At 41.2% G+C, this 23,335-nt stretch overlaps 1 protein-coding gene across 3 annotated transcripts in view; it reads right to left on the bottom strand.

The window, feature by feature from the left end:
- Positions 1-23,335, bottom strand: part of NOL4 (nucleolar protein 4) — a 204,584-nt gene that overhangs the window by 162,578 nt on the left and 18,671 nt on the right. For all 3 annotated transcript variants that reach the window (XM_087735887.1, XM_087735896.1, XM_087735907.1), the window contains exon 2: positions 5,089-5,238. In XM_087735887.1, the coding sequence (XP_087592013.1) occupies positions 5,089-5,238 (150 nt within the window). The remainder of the gene's footprint in view (positions 1-5,088; positions 5,239-23,335) is intronic.

Raw genomic sequence — 23,335 nt, 5'->3', positions numbered from 1 at the left:
CACTGATGTTTTGGTTCTTGCTGAGTAGTTGCTAAGTGGCGCTCACACTGGTCAAGGACTTTTCAGCTTCCCATGCTCTGCTGGGTGCACAAGAAGCTGGGAGGGGGCACAGCTGGGACAGCTGACTCAGACTGGCCAAGGGGTTATTCCATACCATATGACATCATGCTCAGTATATGAATGGGGGGAGTTGGCCCGCGGGGGCAACGATTGCTGCTTGGGGGACGTGCTGGATATTGGTCGGCAGGTGGTGAGGAATTGTACAGTATCACTTGCTTTGTATTACTATTGTACTATTATTACTTGTTATTATTATTATTGTTATTATTACTATTACTACTGTTCTATTTTCATTTTACTTTAGTTATTAAACTGTCCTTATCTCAACCCATGAGTTTTCCCCTTTTGCCCTTCCGATTCTCTCCCCCATCCCACCGGTGGGGGAGTGAGCGAGCGGCTGCGTGGTGCTTAGTTGTTGGCTGGGGTTAAACCACGACAAAGACTTACACAAACAGTTCTCCGATAGATGATTCACTTAGTTACAGGCAACTTTGTCCAGATATAACGTACAAAAGTGAGCCACTTACTCCTCATAGCCTATTGTTTACATGAATGAAAATCTAACATCTTTTTTAAGAATATTAAAGGAAAATAAAATCCACACTGAAATATAGGGCTTGATAACTAAATCTGGCCTACCTGTACCCACAGCTGGGCCTGAAAGGAGGCCATTTGAGTTGATTTGCTGAGTTGATTCTTCATTACCTGAAGAATGTAATAGGGCTATTTTTTTTCCTGCTTTGCACTGAATCACAAAGAGTTGTCCTAACAGCTTGAGTCTGTTGCATTATGCCACTACTGCAGCCACAACTTTTCCCAGTTACTCCCACCTCTGATATACCCCTCAGCACTTGAATTTAAATTTTAGACACAGCTCAATAGTTTAAATCAAGAAATGCAGCTCTGCAAAGGCACAGAAAGCCAGCTATGCACTTGTTGAACGCCCTTCCCAATACAGCAGACAGATTATTCTCCTGAACACTTCTCTCCTGTGCGTCCCCATCCCCACTTTGACACCGCAGCTCTCCTTTCAGGGTGGGATGTCTCTACAGAAATAAGTCCTTTAGGACAGAGAATGAAAAGCACTATCCCAAAGCAACGCAGTTCTAGGACACTGAGCTGTAGCAGCAAGTGCCAGCAGAGTCACCCCTATGAGGACCCTCGGTACTTTCTCTTGACTGCGTAACAAATTCCTTACATTGGCACATTTCAATCCACCTCCTATGGAGCCCAGCAGAGGACCTGGGGGGAATGCAGGACAAGCAGGGACCTGTTTGGGCACTGCTGCTTTCCTTGGCACCAAAGAACATGCTCTTTTCACCTTCTGCACCTTCCTAGTCACCTGTGCCCCCCCTGCTGAGCAGCCGACTCAGCCAGGCCTTGTGTCTCATATCCTGCCTTTGTGAGGGAATTATCTCCCAGATCAAGGCCCTCGACGTCTTCCCTGTTTGTAAACTTCCCTGGGAACCAGGGAACTAGCTAAGATTATAAACATCGTATTAAGTATTCCTTCAGTCTGGGGTACTCCGGATATGATTTGAAGTTCTTGGTTTCATTTTATATATATATATAAGCCAGGTTTTTTTTTCTGCTGGTGTAGATCTACCTACAGTTATGCTGGCAAGGAGCACAGCCCATCAATCTTGTATTGTATACAAGTCGGGCACTTGAAATGAGCACAAAACCTGCCAGGTAAATGGGAAGTTCACTCTTTTTTGCATATTTTCAAGGTTAGTCTCCCACACCATCTTCACAGACTTTGTACAATTCCCTTCTCATTTGTTAGTGTGCAGAGAAGAAGAAAAGGGGACCTTATTCTAAACTTAAATATTGAAGCACAGATGCTTTCCTAATTAATCTATATGGTTTGTGCCAAGAAATCATAAAGTTTGAGTTTGGTACATTGCTGCCCCAATTAAAATATCAAGGCTCCCTTCCAATACGCTGCTCTTTTAGAGGTACCAAGCACCACATCCTATTTATCTTCCTGTGCTGCACTGCTGTAGGAAGTCCCACAGAAATCAGTTGTAAAAATGCCATTCGTTTCCACACAGTTAACATAAACAAGTCAGCGCAGATTACAGATTGACTAATTGAGTTGGTAAGCTGCTCTGAACACGCTTTCAGAGACATACTGATGTATTTTAGCACTCCAGCATCTGGGGTGACTCTATCAAAAATTAAAAAGGCCCTACCTATTCCAAGGTTGTTACTCCATATAAATGCAAACAGCAGTTAATTAAGTCACCTTTGACAATTTCATTACCGTTCTAATCATGCTTGAGTGCTATTCAAAATTTTGAGTGGAGCAGGTTCACTATTGAAAATAGACACTCACACATATATAAGCAAATTAATTACTTGAAATCAATATGTTGCAATTCTTAGGGCTGTGCCATTCATTTTTTAGAAATACTCAGGTACCGAGTATCCAGGACAATATTTATGAACTTCAGAAGTTTAGCAATTTTGTATCAAAAATGTGGTGGGTTTCTCTCCATCATTTTTCTGTTAAAATGTTTCAGTTATCCAGTCAGAGAGCAGAAGCAATGGGATCATCACATGCTAGGAATTATGAATAACAAATAGCAGTTGTAGCATACAGTTTGTGAACCATCCTTCCTGTAAAAATTGTTCACTCAAACTATCTGGTGAATATTTATGCATTATAAATACGTTCACAGATCTCAAGGATGATTCACTTCTGACATGTGAATCAAGAAACAAGACTAAATTAATCTTGTTCCCAATTCACTTAATAAAATTAAACCCTGCCAAAGCTCTTTGATTTATAAAGCTCTCAGGATATAATGTTTTGTGAGACAGTTACCCGAGACACTACCTCTTTCCTCGTGCAGCACCACAGAAGGAGATACTGAGTGGCTTGCTGGAACAGACCGACACTACAACTCATCATTTTTAGTGAAAGCACTTTAATGGACAGGTCCAGTAAAGGAGCATGCATTTCCCCAGTTAGTCTGGCAGAGTTTGAGGCCTGTTTATTTAACCTAATTCTCATGTTGAGATAGAGAGCAAGAGTTGATATTAGTTCATTCTGATATTAGTTTGTTTTCATTTTTCAATTTATGGAAATCTTTAAAAATTATATATGTGAATCCTGTCCTTGGCAAATATGACTCAATGCCCTTAGTAAATGAAATGAATGCACAAATAATGCGGACTCTTGTAATGACACAAAGTTACATTTGGGCATCTTTATCCTCTGCTCATGATGATGTAATAAGCTCGGGTCTCAATTATAATAAAAGTTAACACCAAATGAAACGACTGTGTAGGCTATTGAATCTGCACAAATAGTTCTCACAGAAGAGCCACTAGTTGTCTTTCATGCTGTTCACAACAAACAAATTTCTTATCTAACCTGGAATCACGGGATTCTTACGATAGTAAATATTATACTTGGCATGTATTTGTGGGATGATGACTTGACGTATTTATAGTTGGCAGCATTCCTTATACTTGTATATTGTTCTACAAAGTTTGTGACCTATACCTTTGAACAGCTTACTGAAGTAAAACAAAATAGAAAGATTAATGAAAATATTACTTTTCTAATGCTTTCTAAAAGAGAAGACCAAGTATCAAAATGGCTGAGGTGACAGATTGAAATTAATTTAGACAGTTTGTGTTTGTTCACCCTGAAATATCACTCCAAGCCTTACAAAGCACACCCAGATGACTGGTGTCTTCCTTCATATATCTATCTTAAGGTCTATACTGCCAGGAACAAATTATAAGACATCTTGCCCAGAGCTTATCCCACAACAAACCATCTGAAATAGCCTATAAATAAAATATATGTGAAGGGACTCATAGATACATAGTAAAGATTGTTATATACCTGAAAAAAAACAGTAATGGAAAACCAGCTATTTCTTAGAGCTAAAATGTAAGATGTGGGTATCAGAAACCAGGAGTTACCACACATTTTTGGTGACCTCTGACGAAAAATGGCTGACACGACTGCAGGTTGTTTTTAAGGTGAAGAACACCGTGTTCAGGGTGACAGGCCACCTCAGGGCCCTGCGTGCAGCCCCCACCGGCCCCATCCCGCTCGGGCCATGGGGAGAGGTGCCCATGTGCCCTGGCCAGGGCAGTGGATGGGCCCTGGCTGGGAGTCCCTGCCCTGCCGCCCTGGGGGAGCCCCCAGTACTTCAGCGGCTGGAAACAGCTGGGCAGGTGGATCACGATCAACTGCTGACCGTGCCTGGCACTATCACTGCCCTGTGCATGGAAGTTGGGCCATCCAAATCCAGGCAAGCACATACATTTTAAGCACCTTGGGAAAGTGCAGTAAGTGTTTCATTAGTTCTCTGTAAGAAAAGAAAGTGTTACATTTGTGCCACTAACCACAAAAGCTATTTATAGCTATTTTAAGGCAGTGGATGAACTGGTTAGGCCAAGCAACAACATGCAATTAAAAATCTTAGAAATAAGCACTTCTCTCTACTCAGTTGGTTTATGCAGGTGTGAAAGCTGCCCTCTCAACACTTCTCTCATTGTACCTAGTAGCTTTCCAGCCTTTTGAATTTAGGATATTTACAAGTTTTCATACCATTAAACATTAAGTATACTTCATCTGCAGCAATAAACTATAAGGCAAGTTCATTCATATGCTGAAGTACAGCACGTCATTTAGCAAGGTTGTGGCAATACCTTCTAAGTCTTCTTTAAGACTTCATCCATTTAATAACAATTAATTAATACAGAGTTATTAGAGAAATTGTCAAACCATTATAGAAAGAATAAATTCCCTGCTTGCACCAATGAGAAAATCTCTATTGAAGTCAATGGATCTGGTCCTTATCACACAAAAAATGTGATTTCTAAACTGTATGTTTTCATACATTATTGAAAGATCTCTGAAATAAATTTGAGGATGAGGGTTGCAATACTAATCCAGCTGGAAAAAACACAAATTGCATGCCATGTGACTAAGCCCAAACAATTCACGCTTTTAGAGACTGACGTTCACTTTTAGTTGGTTGGTTGGGTGGTTTTACTTACTGCTTTATACGTTCTCTTTTGTCCAGCATGTTTTCTGATTTGTTCTCCATTAGGCCCAGTTTCAACATGCATGGAATAGATAATGTCAAAGAAATCTTCTACCACGGCTACCCGCCGTAAAGACAGCTTCTCATCTACACCTACTCCATCCTGAAAAGAAAAAAAGATAAAAGAAAAAGTAAGGAAAACAGGATGAATAGATAAATTATGACAATCATGGGATGCGGTCTCCTTTTTAGCAAGGAGTTAAAGACCCTTCCCCTGAGATCTGAAGGTCACCCACCCTGTGAATGACAGAAACAGTATTGTAGGAAAGCTGTATGATCAGACAGATCATATGGACCCTTGCAAGAGGTCCCTTTTGCCAAGCCAGGGCATTCGGTCTCTTGATAGAAAGTCATCTTTCACTCCCGTATTTAAAAAATGAAACAAAAAGTATCTGTGCTGCTTTCTCCAAATGCACAAACAAGATTCAAAGGCAGAGGCAGTCCCAAACACATGGCACAGAAATGCATTACGCAGCTGTTGTTAATAAGAACGCAACAGCTCTTTTATCCTCTCATTCCCCTCCCAGTAAATCTGTACCTAGCATTTCATAAAGGTATTTAATGAAAGGTTTTAATTCACAGGTGACAGAGCTGACTGAAATTATGAATACAAAGGAAGTTGTTACAAACAATTTACACCTGAAAAACCTGATTGAAAATATACTACATAAAGACATATCACAATATGAGGAAAAGAAAGGGATATTTTTTAAATTTGTGATTTTTGTACACAGATGTCTGACTGGAACAAGTGACAGAAAAGTGAGGACACCTACCATCTGATTTTCAAAAGTGATAGTGCTATGGTAGCTAAAGACTTCCAAAAGAGAAACAGTCCCCAGTGCCTCTGAAATTAATCAGTGCAGTTCAATTCCTGCCTTTTAAATAGGACCATCCATATGAGGGTTTTTTTTGGTTTACAGCTGTCTATGGGTTCAGTTCTAATGAAGGGGCAGGAACTGGGACTCTTGTTTTTCCAGAGCAGGCATCTACCAAGCAGGATGTGTTTTCTAATACAACATAAGTATATGAAGAATAAAATGAAAATGAAAATGGCCAATTCACTTTTACTCCAACACAGCATTTGAATTTAGACCTCTGGAGACAACAGTGTCACCTAACCTTCAATGAGTATTTTAAGCAATGAATGCACTCAAAACTTAAAACGTTTGTTAATACCACTACTGCTGCTGTAATTCATGCCGCAACAAAACTGATTTATACTGACCCCTCTGTGACAAAACATGTGCAATTATTGCGGCAGTGACCAAATAAGACCAAAGATGAGAAATGACAGGGCAATAGTTAGGTATGACTTCCAGTTGTCACCCCCCTGCTAATAACTTCTTGCTAATCATAGAATCATAGAATCGTCAAGGTTGAAAAAGACCCTTAAGATCATCGAGTCCAACCGTCAACCTACCACTGCCAAGTCCACCACTAAACCATGTCCTCAAGCACCGTATCTATCCATTCTTTAAATACCTCCAGGGATGGAGACTCAACCACCTCCCTGGGCAGCCTGGTCCAATGCTTGACCACCCTCTCGGTGAAGAAGTTTTTCCTAATATCTAACCTAAACCTCCCCTGGTGCAGCTTGAGGCCATTCCCTCTCGTTCTATCACTCGTTACTAGGGAGAAGAGGCCGACCCCCACCTCACTACAACCTCCTTTCAGGTAGTTGTACAGCACAATAAGGTCTCCCCTCAGCCTCGTCTTCTCCAGACTAAACAACCCCAGCTCCCTCAGCCACTCCTCATAAGACTTGTGCTCTAGAGCCTTCACCAACTTCGTTGCCCTTCTCTGGACACGCTCCAGCACCCTGATGTCCTTCTTGTAGTGAGGGGCACAAAACTGAACACAGTACTGGAGGTGCGGCCTCACCAGTGCTGAGTACAGGGGCACTATCACCTCCCTGGTCCTGCTGGCCACACTATTCCTGATACAGGCCAGGATGCCATTGGCCCTCTTGGCCACCTGGGCACACTGCTGGCTCATGTTCAGGCGGCTGTCAACCAACACCCCCAGGTCCTTTTCCGCCAGGCAGCTCTCCAGCCACTCCTCCCCAAGCCTGTAGCGTTGCATGGGGTTGTTGTGACCCAAGTGCAGGACCACGCACTGAGCCTTGTTGAACCTCATACAGTTGGCCGAATGGTCCAACCTGTCCAGGTCCCTCTGTAGGGCCTTCCTACCCTCCAGCAGATCGACACTTCCACCCAACTTGGTGTCATCTGCAAACTTATTGAGGGTGCACTCGATCCCCTCATCCAGATCATCAATGAAGATATTGAACAGGACTGGCCCCAGTACTGAGCCCTGGGGAACACCACTCGTGACCAGCCGCCAACTGGATTTGACTCCATTCACCACCACTCTCAGGGCTCGGCCGTCCAGCCAGTTTTTAACCCAGTGTAGAGTGCACTTATCCAAGCCGTGTGCAGCCAGCTTCTCCAGGAGAATGCTGTGGGAGACAGTGTCAAAGGCCTTACTAAAGTCCAAGTAGACAAAATCCACAGCCTTCCCCTCATCCACTAAGCAGGTCACCTTGTCATAGAAGGAGACCAGGTTAGTGAAACAGGACCTCCCTTTCATAAACCCATGCTGGCTGGGCCTGATCCCTCAGCTGTCCCATAAGTTTGCTGGATGTGGACAAACATGATTTATTTTTTGCACTGCCCCTATTTTTATTCCAGTCCACTTACTTTTATTTTTATAGAGTTCATGGAAAGAACCCAAATAACCTCAATGGCTCCAAAGAAGCCCCCAGGGTGACACAGAGGAGCTCTGACACATTCCCAGTAGTGACGGAGAAAATGTCAGTGCCTCTACAGCATAACTTCCTAAATGTGCGTGACTCCAAATGTTATTGGGTTAGGAGGTGTTGATATGCCACCAGCCATACAAGTTTTGTACTTTCCTGCTCCACTATGCCCCTGCCACTCCCCAACCTTCATCAATCACGTGTGTGATGAGAGGATTGCCATAGTCCTGACGGAAATGACTGTGTTGAGAATTCAGGGTGGAGCAAGATGAGGATTTTGCAGTGCAGTCTCCACCACAGGTCAAAGCCCCAGAGAGATGAGCTGGGAACAGTCGCTCTGAGAAGGTGGCGAGGCTCCCATCCCACAAACAGTCCCCAAAATTTCACTAACCAGCTCAAAAATTTTGTGGCATCATGACAGGTTCTGGTATCAGCATCATTAAGAATTTGCTTGGTATTGCACATCACTCTTGCCCACTATTTAAAAAAAATGCTTTAGAGAGGGGGCCAACATAAAATCCAGATCTTTGCAAATTTAATCTTTAGGGGAATTCACACGTGAGCTCTGTAGGGGGGCCCATCTTCAATCATTATTTTCTCACCACCCAAACAGCACGGTGGGATCCCTAATGATTTCAAACACTCTTATTATGACGACAGTGTTATCTCATGCCGCTCTCCAAACACTCAGAAGTTTATAGTGTTGATTAACTGATAAAGATTTAATCTGTTTATTACTAATGAGTTTTGGTTTAGGAAATTTCCTATGGGGGAGCTCTCTTTTTTAATTAAAGAGAAATGCATTGCAACAATATTAATTTAAAACCTGAGATGTCACCTCAGCAGAGCTGACACACGCAAACATTAGGAATACATTCAAAGAAGAAACTCAAAAACAAAACTCATTTTGCTGCTTTTGGTGGCCATAGTGTGCAGTGCTCTTTTTTGATGGTCCTCCTACCCCCCTCCTCAGACACTGATACCCAAAGGTAGGTAGGCATGACGTGGGTGCACTCTTGAAGCTGTGTTTCTCCATCCAGCTGAATAAAAGAGTAAGCATTGCTACTACTTCTAAAAATACAAGGAAGTAAAATCTGCACAAACCCTCTGTCATGCTTCCTAACTGAAGTGCCAGAAAGTGAATACAAACTTTCCAAATCTTGTCAGTCAAAAAGGGCAGGAAAAAAATGGTTTACACTGAGTGGAAACTGCTTCAGGGGAAGACAGTACAATTCCTTACCATCTATACTTGTAACTTCATCATAACTTTGTCTGTGAGCCTGGACATGACTAGGTCAGGCTTCATTCGGCTTGGTGCTGTGTAAGGCAATAAGGTAGACCTTGTTTCAGAAAGCCTGCAGTGCTGCAGAAGTTGCTGAGTTGCTGTGAGTAAGCTGTTCAGTCCATCTGGCAACATGCAAGGCTGTGCAGAGATGTAAGCCTTAGCTGCAGAAGCGATACACCAGATGAGTAACCTGAATGAGAATAAGGTAGCTACTTACTGAGACTTTTGATATCCCAATACTGACATCCCAGCAAGTAAAAAGCTGGGCAAGTGATACAACCCCAAATCTCCATTTAAACCATAAAGTTTCTGAAGTGGACGCAGTTGTATCAGGCTTTCCTACCATATGCCATTACACTACACTTTTATCCTGAAATTGCTATTTGATAAAGGCATTAACAAAGCAGCTGTACTTTGTAAGCTGGCTTTAGGTAGCTGTGCTCCTGCATGTGGGTTGGGGCAATGCCAAGCACAAACACAGGCTGGGCGGAGAATGGACTGAGATCAGCCCTGATGAGAAGGACTTGGGGGTGTTGGCTGATGAGAAACTCAACATGACCCACCAATGTGAGCCTGCAGCCCAGAAACCCAACCGTATCCTGGGCTGCATCAAAAGAAGCGTGGCCAGCAGGTCGAGGGAGGTGATTCTGCCCTCTGTTCTGCTCTGGTGAGACCCCACCTGGAGTACTGCATCCAGCTCTGGGGTCCCCAGCACAGGAAAGACACGGACCTGTTGGAGCGGGTCCAGAGGAGGGCCATGAAGATGATCAGAGAGATGGAGCACCTCTCCTATAAAGACAGGCTGAGAGAGTTGGGGTTGTTCAGCCTGGAGAAGAGAAGGCTCCAGGAAGACCTTATTGCAGCCTTCCAGTCCCTGTAGGAAGCCTACGACAAAGCTGGAGAGGGATTTTTTACAAGGGCATGTAGTGATGGGACAAGGGGGAATGGCTTTAAACTGAAAGCGGGTAGATTTAGATTAGATATAAGAAAGAAATTCTTCACTCTGAGGGTGGTGAGGCACTGGAACGGGTTGCCCAGAGAAGCTGTGGATGCCCCATCCCTGGAAGTGTTCAAGGCCAGGCTGGATGGGGCTTTGAGCAACCTGGTCTAGTGGAAGGTGTCTCCGGCCATGGCAGGGGGGTTGGAACCGGATGATCTTTAAGGTCCCTTCCAACTCAAACCATTCTATGATTCTATGACTGTATGAAAAATTTTCACGGTGCCTAAGGGACATTTTTTTAGCCTCAGCTAAGGCTAAAAAGAGATGAATGAAGGAATGTGTGATAATGCTATTCAGATGTCTGAAAGGCTATGAAATGTCCACAAGGGACAGGACAAGTAATAGGCTTAAACCACAGCACAGGAGATTTACATTAGACATTAGGAAAAACTTACTATTGATGTGGATAGTCAAGTAGAGTAATAGTTTGCCTGGGGAGGCTGTGGCATCTCTGTCACAGGAGGATTTTGAGACCAAGTTAGACAAATATCTGTCAGGGATAGTTTGAGTAAATCCTGTCTTGGATAGACTAGATATTAATTGAGTTCCTTCTTGATAACTCTATGACTGAGAAGCTTAAATGCCACTTTCAAAGTGACTTGGGTACTAACAACTCTGGAATAGCAAGGAGGATATTTATAAACCACTGAGGTATTTTTAGGACTTTCATTCGTCATGGCAAGAGTCCAAGCCCCACTTTCTAAAATGATTTAGGAATAGAAGCCTCACTGAATGTTTCTCTTCAAGAATTGGACTTAGACTCTTAAATCTTTTAGGCTGAGTTTCATCCCACTTGTTCCAGCCATCACAGAGGTATGCCCCTACTCTAAACCAGTCGTCTCAGATTCCTCTTCGGCCACCAGCGTGACAGGCACTGTCAAGACAGAATTCATCCTTATAGCCGCTGGAATGGTTCCAATCCCTACCAGTGAGAAGCTACTTAACTTTACTCTTTGCATTGCAGGGTTTCCTGTTCATTCTTGGTTTTGTGTTTATTCAGTGATCTTCCTGTGCTCTTAGGAGACAAATAAATAGACGTTTCTTTACATTTTCAGCCCTACAAATTCCATTTGCACTCTGAGATTAAAGTTGCTTGTTTGTTTGCTTTTAGGTATCTACACAAAGAATAAATCTCTGGACAGAAGTGTCTTTTACAGAGAGTTGTGCACCTCTTGGAAAGTGCTAAGGATCCCTTTGAACAAGGATGCTTGAGGAGAGAGTCAGTATCATCTTTTTTATTGAGGTGGAACCTACAGGGCTAGTGGGAGTAAAGAAGGAAAAAAAGTTTGCCAGTGAAGCAAACAGATAGTCAAGACAGCAAAAAGATCTATTAAATGAAAGGCTGTCATTTTTACAGTTACTTTGCAGCCTTTAAAATTAAAGCCACTGAAACCAAAGTGCTCGCAATTCCCTGCTTGAGAATACCTGCACCATCTCATGTTGAAATTTCTTGGGGTAAATAGGTCTCATAAAACACCCTCTTGATTCGTGAATGAATATAACTATCAGCATCTTTACAGTATTTCGAAAATATTCCTATAAACACATTATAGACTGAAATAGAAAATAAAAGTAAAGGCTGGGTTGGTGGTTTTACAGAAAATGTTCAGATCTATAAAAACCTCTGTTGTAAAAGCATCAAAGCCAGAAGCATCTACAAAACATTAGGAGTAGATGGAAATAACAATCAACCTAAATATTTCATTACATAACATAAATCACATACAAATGTAAGACTGCTTTGAATGCAGAAATACAATGTGTACCATTTTTCTGATATACACGCGTTCAGACGACAGCAGAGGTAAAGCACATTTGTGTCACCGCACCTCTGCTGACTAGTATTGCCTTTTGCAGTCTTGAAGATGCATTTCCATGGGATGGGAAGCAAAGTCTTTTGCTGACTGAAACACTGTGCTCTGAATGAACTATATCCTTACAAAAAAATTTGCACAGAAATCCCACCTTGTTAGCTTCTATGTAACGAGCTCCTGACATGATTGTATGTAGGTGTTTTACTCCCTTTGCATTATAACTGTTAGGAGGAACCAGTGGTAGTTTATGTATAGCATGAGCCTTATATACCTGTCTGCAGAAATAAGATAAAATAAATGCTCATGTTGAAAATCCTGTTATACATTATTTCCTTTATCTACTTCCTCAGTAACTGTAAAAATATTAATATTTAAAAAGGATGACCATTTTAGAATGTCTCTTACTCCCATAAAAACGAACAAATCTAGTTTCATCAGCACACTGATTTGAATTCCCAAGTTATTAGTACATCCATTTGAACACCTAACTCATTTCTGTCAACGCAGTATAAATCCACAACAGATCAAAAGTTATTATTTTTTAATAGCTATTAAGTGGCCTAAAAATAAATAAATTGAAAATTTCTATCCAGTTCCTAATGGAAAGTGTCTGTAACAGTGAAAGGGGTATTTATTCTTCAAAATATATAGTTTCTGTTACTCGTTATGTGATCTGTTTGAACAGCAAATCTCATCTTTTACCAGCAGATGGAGACAGGAAAAATCAGAGTTATATTAAGGCAGATACACACCAGAACCATTTCCAGCTGTTAAGTCCTCTCTCTCGAACCTGTAGAGCAATAAACCCTACAAAGATGAAACGACTAAGCTGGGATACGGCAGCAACGAGTCAAACTGATTGTGGAAATAGATCATGAAAATAAAGAGGATAACGTGAAGTAAAATGGCAAATTAATATGCCGTTTGAGATGAGACTAAAACTAAACAACAGACACAAAGTGGGGATTTTATGAAAGCTGTAAGTGAGAGAAGTCCTCTGACTGTCTTGATGAGGGAGTTCAAGAGACCCAGTAAAGACAAGAGAGACCAAATCAATACTGCTCAGAAGTCCCTTTCTCCTTTATCTCTTGGACCAGTCCAAATGATGGGAAAGCACCAAAGCAAAATCTCTGTCCACAAAGAATAAGGGGTGAATGCTGACTGCCATACAAGTCTAAAAAACCCCACCTAAAAGGACTATCCTACTGAGTCATTTCAAGTGAGGCCATCATCTGGTGTGAATCACTAGCTCTATTAAATTAAGCTCTGGCAATCAGAGATAACGGGTTGTGAAACCCAACTTGCAAAATTGCAAAAGGAAGGTCTGTCACCTTTCTTTCCTTGAAGTGTAGTAAAATGGGCCTGGAAATTATTTCACAATAGACAAGGTACCTTCAGAGGCCCCTTTGGTGTGAACAGGATAATAACCTGGCCAGTGGTCTCTGAGATAAATATTTAAAGCTCTTTCCACATTGGAGAAGGGCAGGAACTTTTCTTTTTCATCTTTTGTCAGAAGTGTGGACGGATAGGCAGACCTATCGTCATCACTGTTAGTGCAGGAGAAGAGCTTAGAAATGAAATGTGGAACGTGTCTACGGACTCTTGTGTCTCCTACTGAAAATAAGCATGGATATGGGAGGCAAGAGGCAATTTCAAAAAACTGCCTCAAGATCAAATGTACTCAGAGCCCTGAAGGAACGGCAAGAGAAGACACCAGTGAGAAATACATGCAGAGCCCTGGCTGCAGTTTACTCTTCACAGTTAAGAGTTACTTCTTAACTGAGGTCTGAATACTGTTTTCCCTCAGCACACTAACACCTGATTTTTTTTTTTTCCTTAGGTGTTTAAACATTTACACAACCCTTCTGAACAAAAACAGGTCACAAGACAGGCCACATTTTACTATTTGTGAAGTCTGTTGCTGCAGGCTAACCAAACACCATGAGCTGTATCTATGTCAGCAAGCGGGGCAACACAGGAGCAGCAACTCTGTAGAGCAAAGCAGTTGATACCAAGGAGCCGATTCCACACCGTACATATTTCAGGCTAGCTCTAACCTGGTCCCCTGCGCTGGACACCCACTTCTGGTTGCAACCCAGTAGGTGCATGCCTCGAACAAATGCCAGTTTTCTTTTACTGAAGGGAATCCAGTTCCTGCACTGAAAAAAACACTTCAGTGTGAAACAAGCACAGTGAGCACTGTCAGGAGCTTTGTTTCAAAGGCTCATTCCTTTTCCAAACTAAAATGCCAGTACAGATGCAGACATAGCTTCCTTAGTAAGACAACAAGATGGGATTTTTCACATGTGCTCACTGTGGTGAACATTACCCAAACCGATGAGGAAGATACTTAAATATCTAACTCAGGGACACACGTGGCCCTGGTGTGACTGGGGAGAGCAGAAAGATGCTGAACAAACACCTGTCCTGACCTGGAAACTGTATTTGCCACATTACTCCCTCTACCTGCCTCCCTCTCCAGCAAATTCTTGCCTACTTAGCCTGTTAAAATGAAAGACCATGTTTCCACCATTAGATGCACAGTACTATTATAGCTGGCCTTTTTTGCTTTTCTTTGTTTTTTTTTGTTTTTTTTTAATCAGAGAAAGCAAATTAATGCTGTATTCTGTCTACAAAAGTATGTTGAGTTGGTATATTGAATATAGGAACAATTAACCCAGGCATTAAATGCATCATATTCAGTGAAAAGTATGGGACAAGTCCAATTAAACCAAAGTTAGAATTGGACAGAGAGAGAGGAAGAGACTGTGGGGAGCTGGCAGTCTGCACTTCAAAAGTGAACAATTTTGGTCAATTTCTAACACCAAAAAAACAAATTAAATCAGCAAATTGCAATTTTTCTGTGATTAATTTGAACTTAAGTATAATTTACCACTGAATTCTTCATTTTCAAAAATCATCTAGAAAATAATTTCTGATCTTAGGCCATTTCTGAATAGTTTGTTCAGAAGTCTATATTTTAAAAGATAAGCACCATAATTATTTCTTTCTTTTTTTTTTTTATAACCAGATTGTATTATTTCCTGTTCCCTGAAGGATGCTGTCTCTTTTCTAGTGGGTTAGTTTTCTATTAGAAATAATTAAGTTTTGACTTTGAAGTCTGGTTTTTTTGAAAATACTCACTACAGTTCTGGAAATGTCCAGCACACTTCACTTGCCCACTTCAAACTCAGTGTTTGGTAAGCAGCTGAGAGCTAATAAACCTAGCTAGGACATTAAGGATAACTGAACAGAGGAGTCGTGTAACATAGCCAAATTTGACTGAAGTTTTTGTTTGAGCCCACATTCATGATCAAAGCTTTAATGTGTTTATTCCTTCTCAATGACTCATTAGAGGATTCATCTAGGTATGAGGAACTTCTACCAGAATCTTCCGTAATTGTGTGAATTCTAAGAAATTGCAGTTTTTAAGCTTAAAAAACTGCCAAGACTTCAGTTCTACCATGAAACGGGATGAAAGTGTGTGAAAATTCATCCCATTAAAGCAACATGTTATTCTTTTACTGAAAGTAAAACTGAACGTAGAGGTAAGTATTAGGGTAGCTTTAAAATAAGATTTCTCCTAACCAAGAGACACCAAAAAAAAGTTCAAAGCAGCAATTCTGAGGCTGGTGGTAATCTTTCTGTGAACAGATCTCTTCAGTTGTTCAAAAAATGGTAACTATACCATCAGGCTAAGCCAAAACATAGAAGGATAACAACTCAGTGAAGCACAAGTGACCACTAAGTGTACAAATACTGAAATTACATTCCCTTTAAACACTTTTTCATGTCCTTCTACTCTTCATACATTTTATCTAATAATTACACCTGCCAAGCTGTAAACAGTTACTCCAAGACTCTTCCAGAGAAGATTGCAATGCCAAGCTACACACTTAGCAGGGGAACTGCGTTTTCAATCTCACAGGTAACCTGCAAGGGTCAGCTGCTCCCGGTGAGTACTTTGAAAGGAAGGGACTTCAGCTCCCCACTCTGACAGCTCAGCACACTGTACATGAATTTCCGTGAAACTTTGTTTCTAAAAGTTACTAGCAATGACAATACATACAAAACTTAGTTTTACTTTTCATCTCAAAATAGATAGTTCTTTGTATCTATATAGTACTTTGGTGAGCATGAAAAGATTTGCTTTTCCCAAATAAGGTTACCAGGATAAAACAACTAATTCTTTTCAAATATTTTTGACTGTAGGGGATTTTAAAATGAATGAGTGTGAATCCTAGAGTGGACCTGCTTCGTACGTTTTGGGTTTTTTTCTAAATTAATTGTCATCAGTTCAGCAAAAAGAAATGGGCAAGGTACTAACTAAATGTTAACTCTTAACATCCCTGTCGTGTTCCAAAAATGAACAATTACACAATTATATTTTAAAGTGTGCTATACTTTACAGGTATCCGTACACTAGGGGAATGCAATGTAGATCTATAATGCCACCTTTTTTCAGACGGATGAAATGCAACTACTGTACGCCAAAAGTAACCCAACACTAACGTGAAGCTTAAATAATGAGAACTCATTAGCCCAAAGTGCTGCCTGTGAAATTAAATGTATATTTTTAAATTATATCCCAAACACTCATAAGCCTCTGATGCAAGGGTGTTTGCTGAGGGAGCTTTTTTAATAAATAATGTGATATGCAAGTGCCAAGAGTTACATACTGCAATCAGGTGTCAGGAAGATATCACACCACAGATCAACACAGCTCCACAGCTCAGTGACAAAACTTCCAAAAAAATAATAAATTGCTTCAAAATCCTAGTTAATTGGTAAAATACTTCAAAAAGTTAGGGGAACGGGATGGATCAGAAGACTGCTAATGGGATATAGTGTTTTTGTGTCTAGACCTCTGGGCCCAACTCCAGCAAGGGCTTTTGTCCCTTAAAGTTACTGCCACCTTCCACCTGCTGCGTACTGCAAGGAAGAGCCCTGGGGTGGCAGGGAGATGAAGTGTGTGACCTAATCTCTCCCATCGATGTTTCTGCAACAGCTGTTCACTTGCTTATACAAAATGAGTTCATGGTCTCAGCACAGTTCCCAGAGGACAGCTGTCACCACCACCAAAACCACTGCTACAACAGACCATTAGGTGCCATTAATTGGTAACCTCATTAGCGACATAAGTAAAGGCACCAGGGATCAGATTTTAAGCTGCACTGGTGCTGTACAGGCAGCTTATGGTAGAGACAGATGATAAAACATTAGTGGCTTCACATCACCCATACAAAACCTTGGCGCTGATATAACCCAGGCGGGCTGGTTCAGCAACCTTGCTTGCAAGGCAAAGCGCAGAATAACGACCACTGTCCCCAGCTCCGGTGCCAAAGGGGACAGGAGTCTCCGGGGCACCCTGCACTCCACGCGTGCCCTGGTTCTCTGACCACACTACCAATATACTCCACTGGAAGAAAGCTGTTTGCTGCAGGGAGCAAAGAGATGCTTCCAAGACTAAATATTCCTGGAGTACAAACTAACAGCCTCTCATGGAGGTCCCTCCAGACTTCTGCAAGGACAAATGGGCAGGGATTCCGAAGGGGCTCGCTGTCATTGCACAGGTGATGTTACCTGACCAGGGATACAGGCCACTGGGGGCCCAGCGGTCAGATTAGCACAAAACCGAATTCACGGATCTGTGCTTGGCACGCTGCATTCTGCCCGCAGGCAGTTCTAGCAGTACTGGTGTTACAGTCCTGATGATCTACAAACATAAGCAAAGGAGGAACTGTAGGGAGAATTAGAGTCTCTTCTCAGATGAAGCAACACAGTACCTAGAAAAATCAGGCAAAAGATTGGATACACAATCTCTCTACCAGGTCTGAAACAGAAGCAGCAAATGTCATGTCAGGCATTGGTAATAAGTCTTTGGTGTAGTCAGCAAATGCTATGAACCAAATATCTAACCATGTTCTTCAGGAAAATTCATTATGAAGAATACAAAAGTTATCCTTCCAAAAATACATTTAAAAAAACAAGTTTTTGACCCCGAGGGAGGGCTTGTGCACTCAAAAGTATCATCAAACTAAATTAGTTGGTAAATAAAGAATATTGCTTTTTTGGTATTAGTTTTGTGTGTGTGCACAGATCAGATTTTACAAAATGGAATGACCTCAGCAGATTTATGTGGTGCTCTTTAACAACTTATTTGTAGGCTTTTTCTTTAATTAAATTACATTTCCCTAATTCTTAATTTTTTTTTCACTCCTACAACAGCACTCTTCTCTCTTGGGTAACCTAGGCAGAACAAGTGCCAGATGCAAAAACCTGTGTTTCTGTGAGGAAGCGCTGTTGCAGATAGTCCGATCATTTACAACGATTTTTTCTCCTTTTCTTCTTCCTCCCTTCCCCAACTGTAAACAAAGTCCACAGCATGAAGAGGCCAACCCTTGCCAGCAGAACCAAATTTTGAAAAACACTGCTCAACCATATGTTCAGTCCTGACCAGCGTAATAGTTAGGAGGCTGACATCTGCAGATGGAGAGTTCATATCACCATTCAGCACAAACATGTTGCTACTGTACACTGAAGTCAATATTAGCCAGACTTTGCTTAGGAGAAATTTTCAACACTGGTCTACAGTGAAATACATATCTAAAAAGAATCTAAGAGAAAAATGGTGGCGGTGATTGAAAAAGGGAGCCTTTACGAACCCTTCTGGTAATCTCCTTTAGAAGGAAAATAATTCTGTATCAAATATTATATTGAAGCTGTTCGTGTGATAGAAAACACTTGGTAGTGTTACACATGACGAACCTTCATGAAAGCCCACCAAACTCTATTTGGCCTGTAGGGTTATGCACGAAGAGAATACAACCATCTAAAACAGTCTCCTGAACTCCTCTGAAGACCCAGTAGACTTAGTTTTTCTTTAAATATACTCCATCAACCTTGCTTTCAATAAGCACTATAAGAACGTAAGTCTTTCTTGCCTCACTTAATGCCCTTCCGAAAGCAGTGAGAATACTCTAATGTTTGTGGGAGTGATATTGGTTCTTCTTACAGAAGCAGTAAGATAAAATGCATTTTCCCCACTATTTCTTACTTTTTCTCCCCCTTGTTCCTCTCTCAGTCTAACGGCAGATCCTCATGCAGTCCAAACACTTTTTTCAGGGCTTAAACAGATTTATGGTTAGCAATTTCCACAGGGACTGTGTGCATGTTCTCTCAGGCATGCTCAGACACCACCACTCCTCTGAGGGCTGGGAATCAAAATCTGTGTCTGCTCTGCCCCTGGCAATGAAATTCAGCAGGTTCATGCTTGTTGTGTCCTTCGTTCAGACCTTTACTCCATAGCGATGACCTTCTTCAAAAGCCTATACTTAAAAGATATGCTTCTGTATGAATTTTCTTTTAAATGTTGTGCAGTCTTATCTAACATGCACATGCATCACTGATTATAAAACAGAAGAGTGAACGGAAGTATTTTCCTTTATTACGTTGCTTTGAAACTGAGACGAACATAGATGTCTGAACCGTGAATTCCTAGTAGAAAGAAGTTAGATCTTCAGTTACACAAATTTTACTCAGAACATTCCTGCATCAAATCTGGAGCGTGCCTTAAACAGCAAACAGTTCAAAGCAATGGTAATTACAAATTACAACACTGACTTTGCAAATGCTGTTTTAGCAGGAAAATTTGGCTTCTTAATTTTTATAAATATCAGTTTCTTAATTTTTTAGTGAAGGTAAGAGGTACGCTCCAGTTCTGATCGCTAATGATGCTGTCCACCATCCCTTTTCTTTTTTTAACAGAATTTTAAAAACCCAGTCAAATAATGAAGGAAAATATACTGTTTCATCAAGAGTACTGCAAAAATACATGTTTTGAATAAGCAGGTAACCAGAGTTACCCAACATCTAATCCTAGAAGACAGGAAATCAGAGTATTTGCAAGTTAGACTCCCTATTAATCAGATGTTTGCAAGTCTCTGCCTTAATCTAGGCATGCCCATGAATCTACTACCACACAGCATTGCTTCCCATGCTAATATTAGTATACATAAAGCACAGTTGATGAAAGAAAAGATGCAGACGAAATAGTCTGCTCTGTATAATGAAAGTTCATGATTATTCTTTCATATCTACAACAGTTAATATGCAAACTATATGAATCTTCATAATTATTAGTACAATTCTATGCTCAAAACATGAACCAAGCACTACATTAACATTTTTTTCTTTGAGTATGTATCCTTAGTTGCACTTTGTTTCTTTATATAAAAGGAATAAAGTTTTAAATTTCTCAGCTGTTTACCAGAACAGGAAAAAAGGTTGAAACATAGCATTAGAATTCAATTATGTATTAAATACAGTAAAATGACTATGTTATTCATCAGGTTCACCAGAATTTGGTGCTCTGACTCCTAATATCTTAGTTTAAACTAGTGCATTCAAACTGTAGCAAAACCGTAATTCACCAATATTAAGTGACTTGCCCATTTTCTCGCTCCTCTGTGTATACTGGCTGTATTACGATAATGGGACGCAGTACTCGGATGCCTTCAGTAATAATAATGGCAATAATGTTTCTCTTCCTCTCATTACGTACACATGCTGTGTACAGTTTGACTGATGGATACGGCCATCCAACCCAGAGCCGGTTGTAATTCACAGTTTAGCTTGCAATGTGCTATGGGATCTCTTGAGACGAATAGTACTACACAAAATCAGGGACATTACAGATGAAAGAAAAATCGAATGGTCACTTAGCTCATCCCCTGACAGAAAAGGGACTGTCTTCTGTTGCTTGCGATGTACTTTCTTCTGTCTTGTCTTAAATGACTCTTCTGAGGTAGCTTTCACCACTGCCTCTGAGAGACTATTTTACAGACTAGCAGAGGTAAACACAGAATCTTTGGCTGAGCCCATGCCAACCACCTGCTACAAAAGGTTTGCAGGCTGCTGTGCTGCTGTTCCTTAGTTATGTTCACTTGGAAGACAGACACGATACTAACACTCTCTAGGACTCATTTCGGGAACAGCGTTTCTCTGCCACACTAGATCCTATCTGCTGAGAAAGAGTTAGCAAGGGCCTCTCAGTGGCAGCGAGAAACAGATGATCACCTCTCCAAGGCTTTGCCAGATCACTGCCTTGTTTCCAGCATAGCTCCCAATTCCTGCTCTGCTCCTGCCAAAAACAGCTTCCCTTGCAAGGGGTCCAGCAAATTCTTTCTTCACAAATAATAACATAATTAAAGACTCTCATTGATTTTAATAAACTATGGCTTTACCTCCCAAATGGTCCTATTCTCTCTAAAATGATGCCCTGCCTGCAAAGGACTAGGGACACACCATCATCAGTTTTAGTTCCTGAGCAAAGCTGATAGAGATACAGAGATCACAGTTTCACATAAACGTTAGAGATGGCTAAGGGTATAAAACTTCAAAGCTATGTTACAGGGAGAGTCAACATCTCTTTTCATCTTGCTGACAACATGAACGACAACATTTTTATCCTGCTGAACGAAACATTAACAAGGACTGAATTTGCAAATGCAGTATTTTGTTTCTTTCTGCACCAATTCAACATTAAGCTGCATCTTCTGAGATGCTGCTGTGCCTACAGGAAGGTGCGATTTGCTTTTTTCAAACCTTCCTCTCTTCCTTACATCAGGCTTGATTCTTCCTGGACTACATTTCCCAAGACACACTGCAGAAGGAGATCACATGTATCGTGAAACATTTAGTAAAATCGAGGATGCCGGTGTAGTAGGAATTCTTGTATCACATCTCTCTCTCTATAAATACATTGCACCCACTCATTTGCTTGCACTTTGTAGCAACCACTATCTCCAAATAACCTAAAAGGCTGTACAGCACTTGCACCAACAGATGGAGTCAGCTATGTGGACTGAGTATGTACTTTACATCATTTAAGCCCTGTCTGCTCTAAGAGAAATATGCTATTACTTTATTGATGAATCACACCTGCTACCCAAACCACATATAAGGCCAGTTCTCCCTCACTAGGAAAACTCTAAATTCAAAATCCTACATCTACAACTGCCAAATCAGCATGGATCACCAAGACGATGTTAAAAAGACCACGCAGGCAAGCCCTGTTCTGTTCTGTGCAAACAGCCTATTACAGTGCTATATTTTGAGTGCTACAGTCTTTAAAAGGAAATGACACAGTAATTTCCCATCAAATCAAATAATTTGTAGCATAACTTTTCATTGGGGGTATTCTGCATGTATCCTGGAACTTGCTTTCTGGGGAGACATCAGGCACAGCTGCATGTCTGGTAAATATGTGTGTTTGGTTTTTATGTATGGGTGTGTGTGAAATTAAATTCAATTTGACTCAATAATATTTTACTGGCATGGCAAGCTGGCTAAGCATTGCCTAAGAAAAATGAACAGACCATTGAGGTAGCTGTCACCAGCTGGTACAATGCATTTAGGATGGGGTTTCATTCTGTATCTGGGGTTTTATCCCATCTATCTGTTCACCAGTACAGCCCATTTCCCATCTTGCTCAGTCATTTTTAACAGTAACCTGCCATCTGAGGGTACTTCACAACACAACACCACCATTGCACTCTCCTTCTCCAGGGGTTAGGAATACTTTTTCTTCAGGCTTTTTGACAAGCACATTTCATGATTTCTGATGATACCCAAAAAAATCCATCTGAAACTTCCTCAGATTTTGGATGTTGCGGCAAAAAGGGTTGCTCCATTTCACTTTCTCCTATTAGATTTTCTGCACAACTGCTCCTTTTTTGGGGGGGGTCTTTTGTTTTTTGGTCTCCTTGTTTCCGCCTGTAGGTTACAGACATTCCTTCTCCATTCACTGTATCTGTTTCAGCTCTGCGTATTCACTGAAATAAAGACATCTATTAAGATGACAGCATCCAGTCTAGCATCCTATTGTCTGCATTCATCCCTCCCAGACATCAGTTATATTGGGTATCATGAGTTACAGAGAGAGAATCACAGAATCATAGAACGGCAGAGTGGTTTGGGTTGGAAAGGACCTTTAAAGCCCATCTAGTCTGACCCCCCTGCCATGGGCAGGGACATCCTTCACTACATCAGGTTGCTCAAAGCCCCGTCCAACCTGACCTTGAACACTTCCAATGATGGGGCATCCACAACTTCTCTGGGCAAGCTGTGCCAGAGTTGCACCACCCTCATTGCAGAAACTGTCTTCCTTATGTCCAGTCTAAATCTACCCTCTTTCAGCTTAAAACCATTGCCCCTTGTCCTGTTACTACATGCCTTAGTAAAAAGTCTCTCTCCATCTTTCTTATAAGCTCCCTTTATATATTGAAAGGCTGCAATAAGGTCTCCCTGCAGCCCTCTCTTCTCCAGGCTAAATTACCC

This window comes from Nipponia nippon, unplaced genomic scaffold (assembly GCF_047370975.1).
Source record: "Nipponia nippon isolate SJK-2023a ecotype South Korea unplaced genomic scaffold, ASM4737097v1 scaffold_1, whole genome shotgun sequence".
Lineage (NCBI taxonomy): Eukaryota > Metazoa > Chordata > Aves > Pelecaniformes > Threskiornithidae > Nipponia > Nipponia nippon.
Note: the sequence above shows the minus strand (reverse complement) of the source record. Positions and strands in the feature narration are given on the sequence as shown.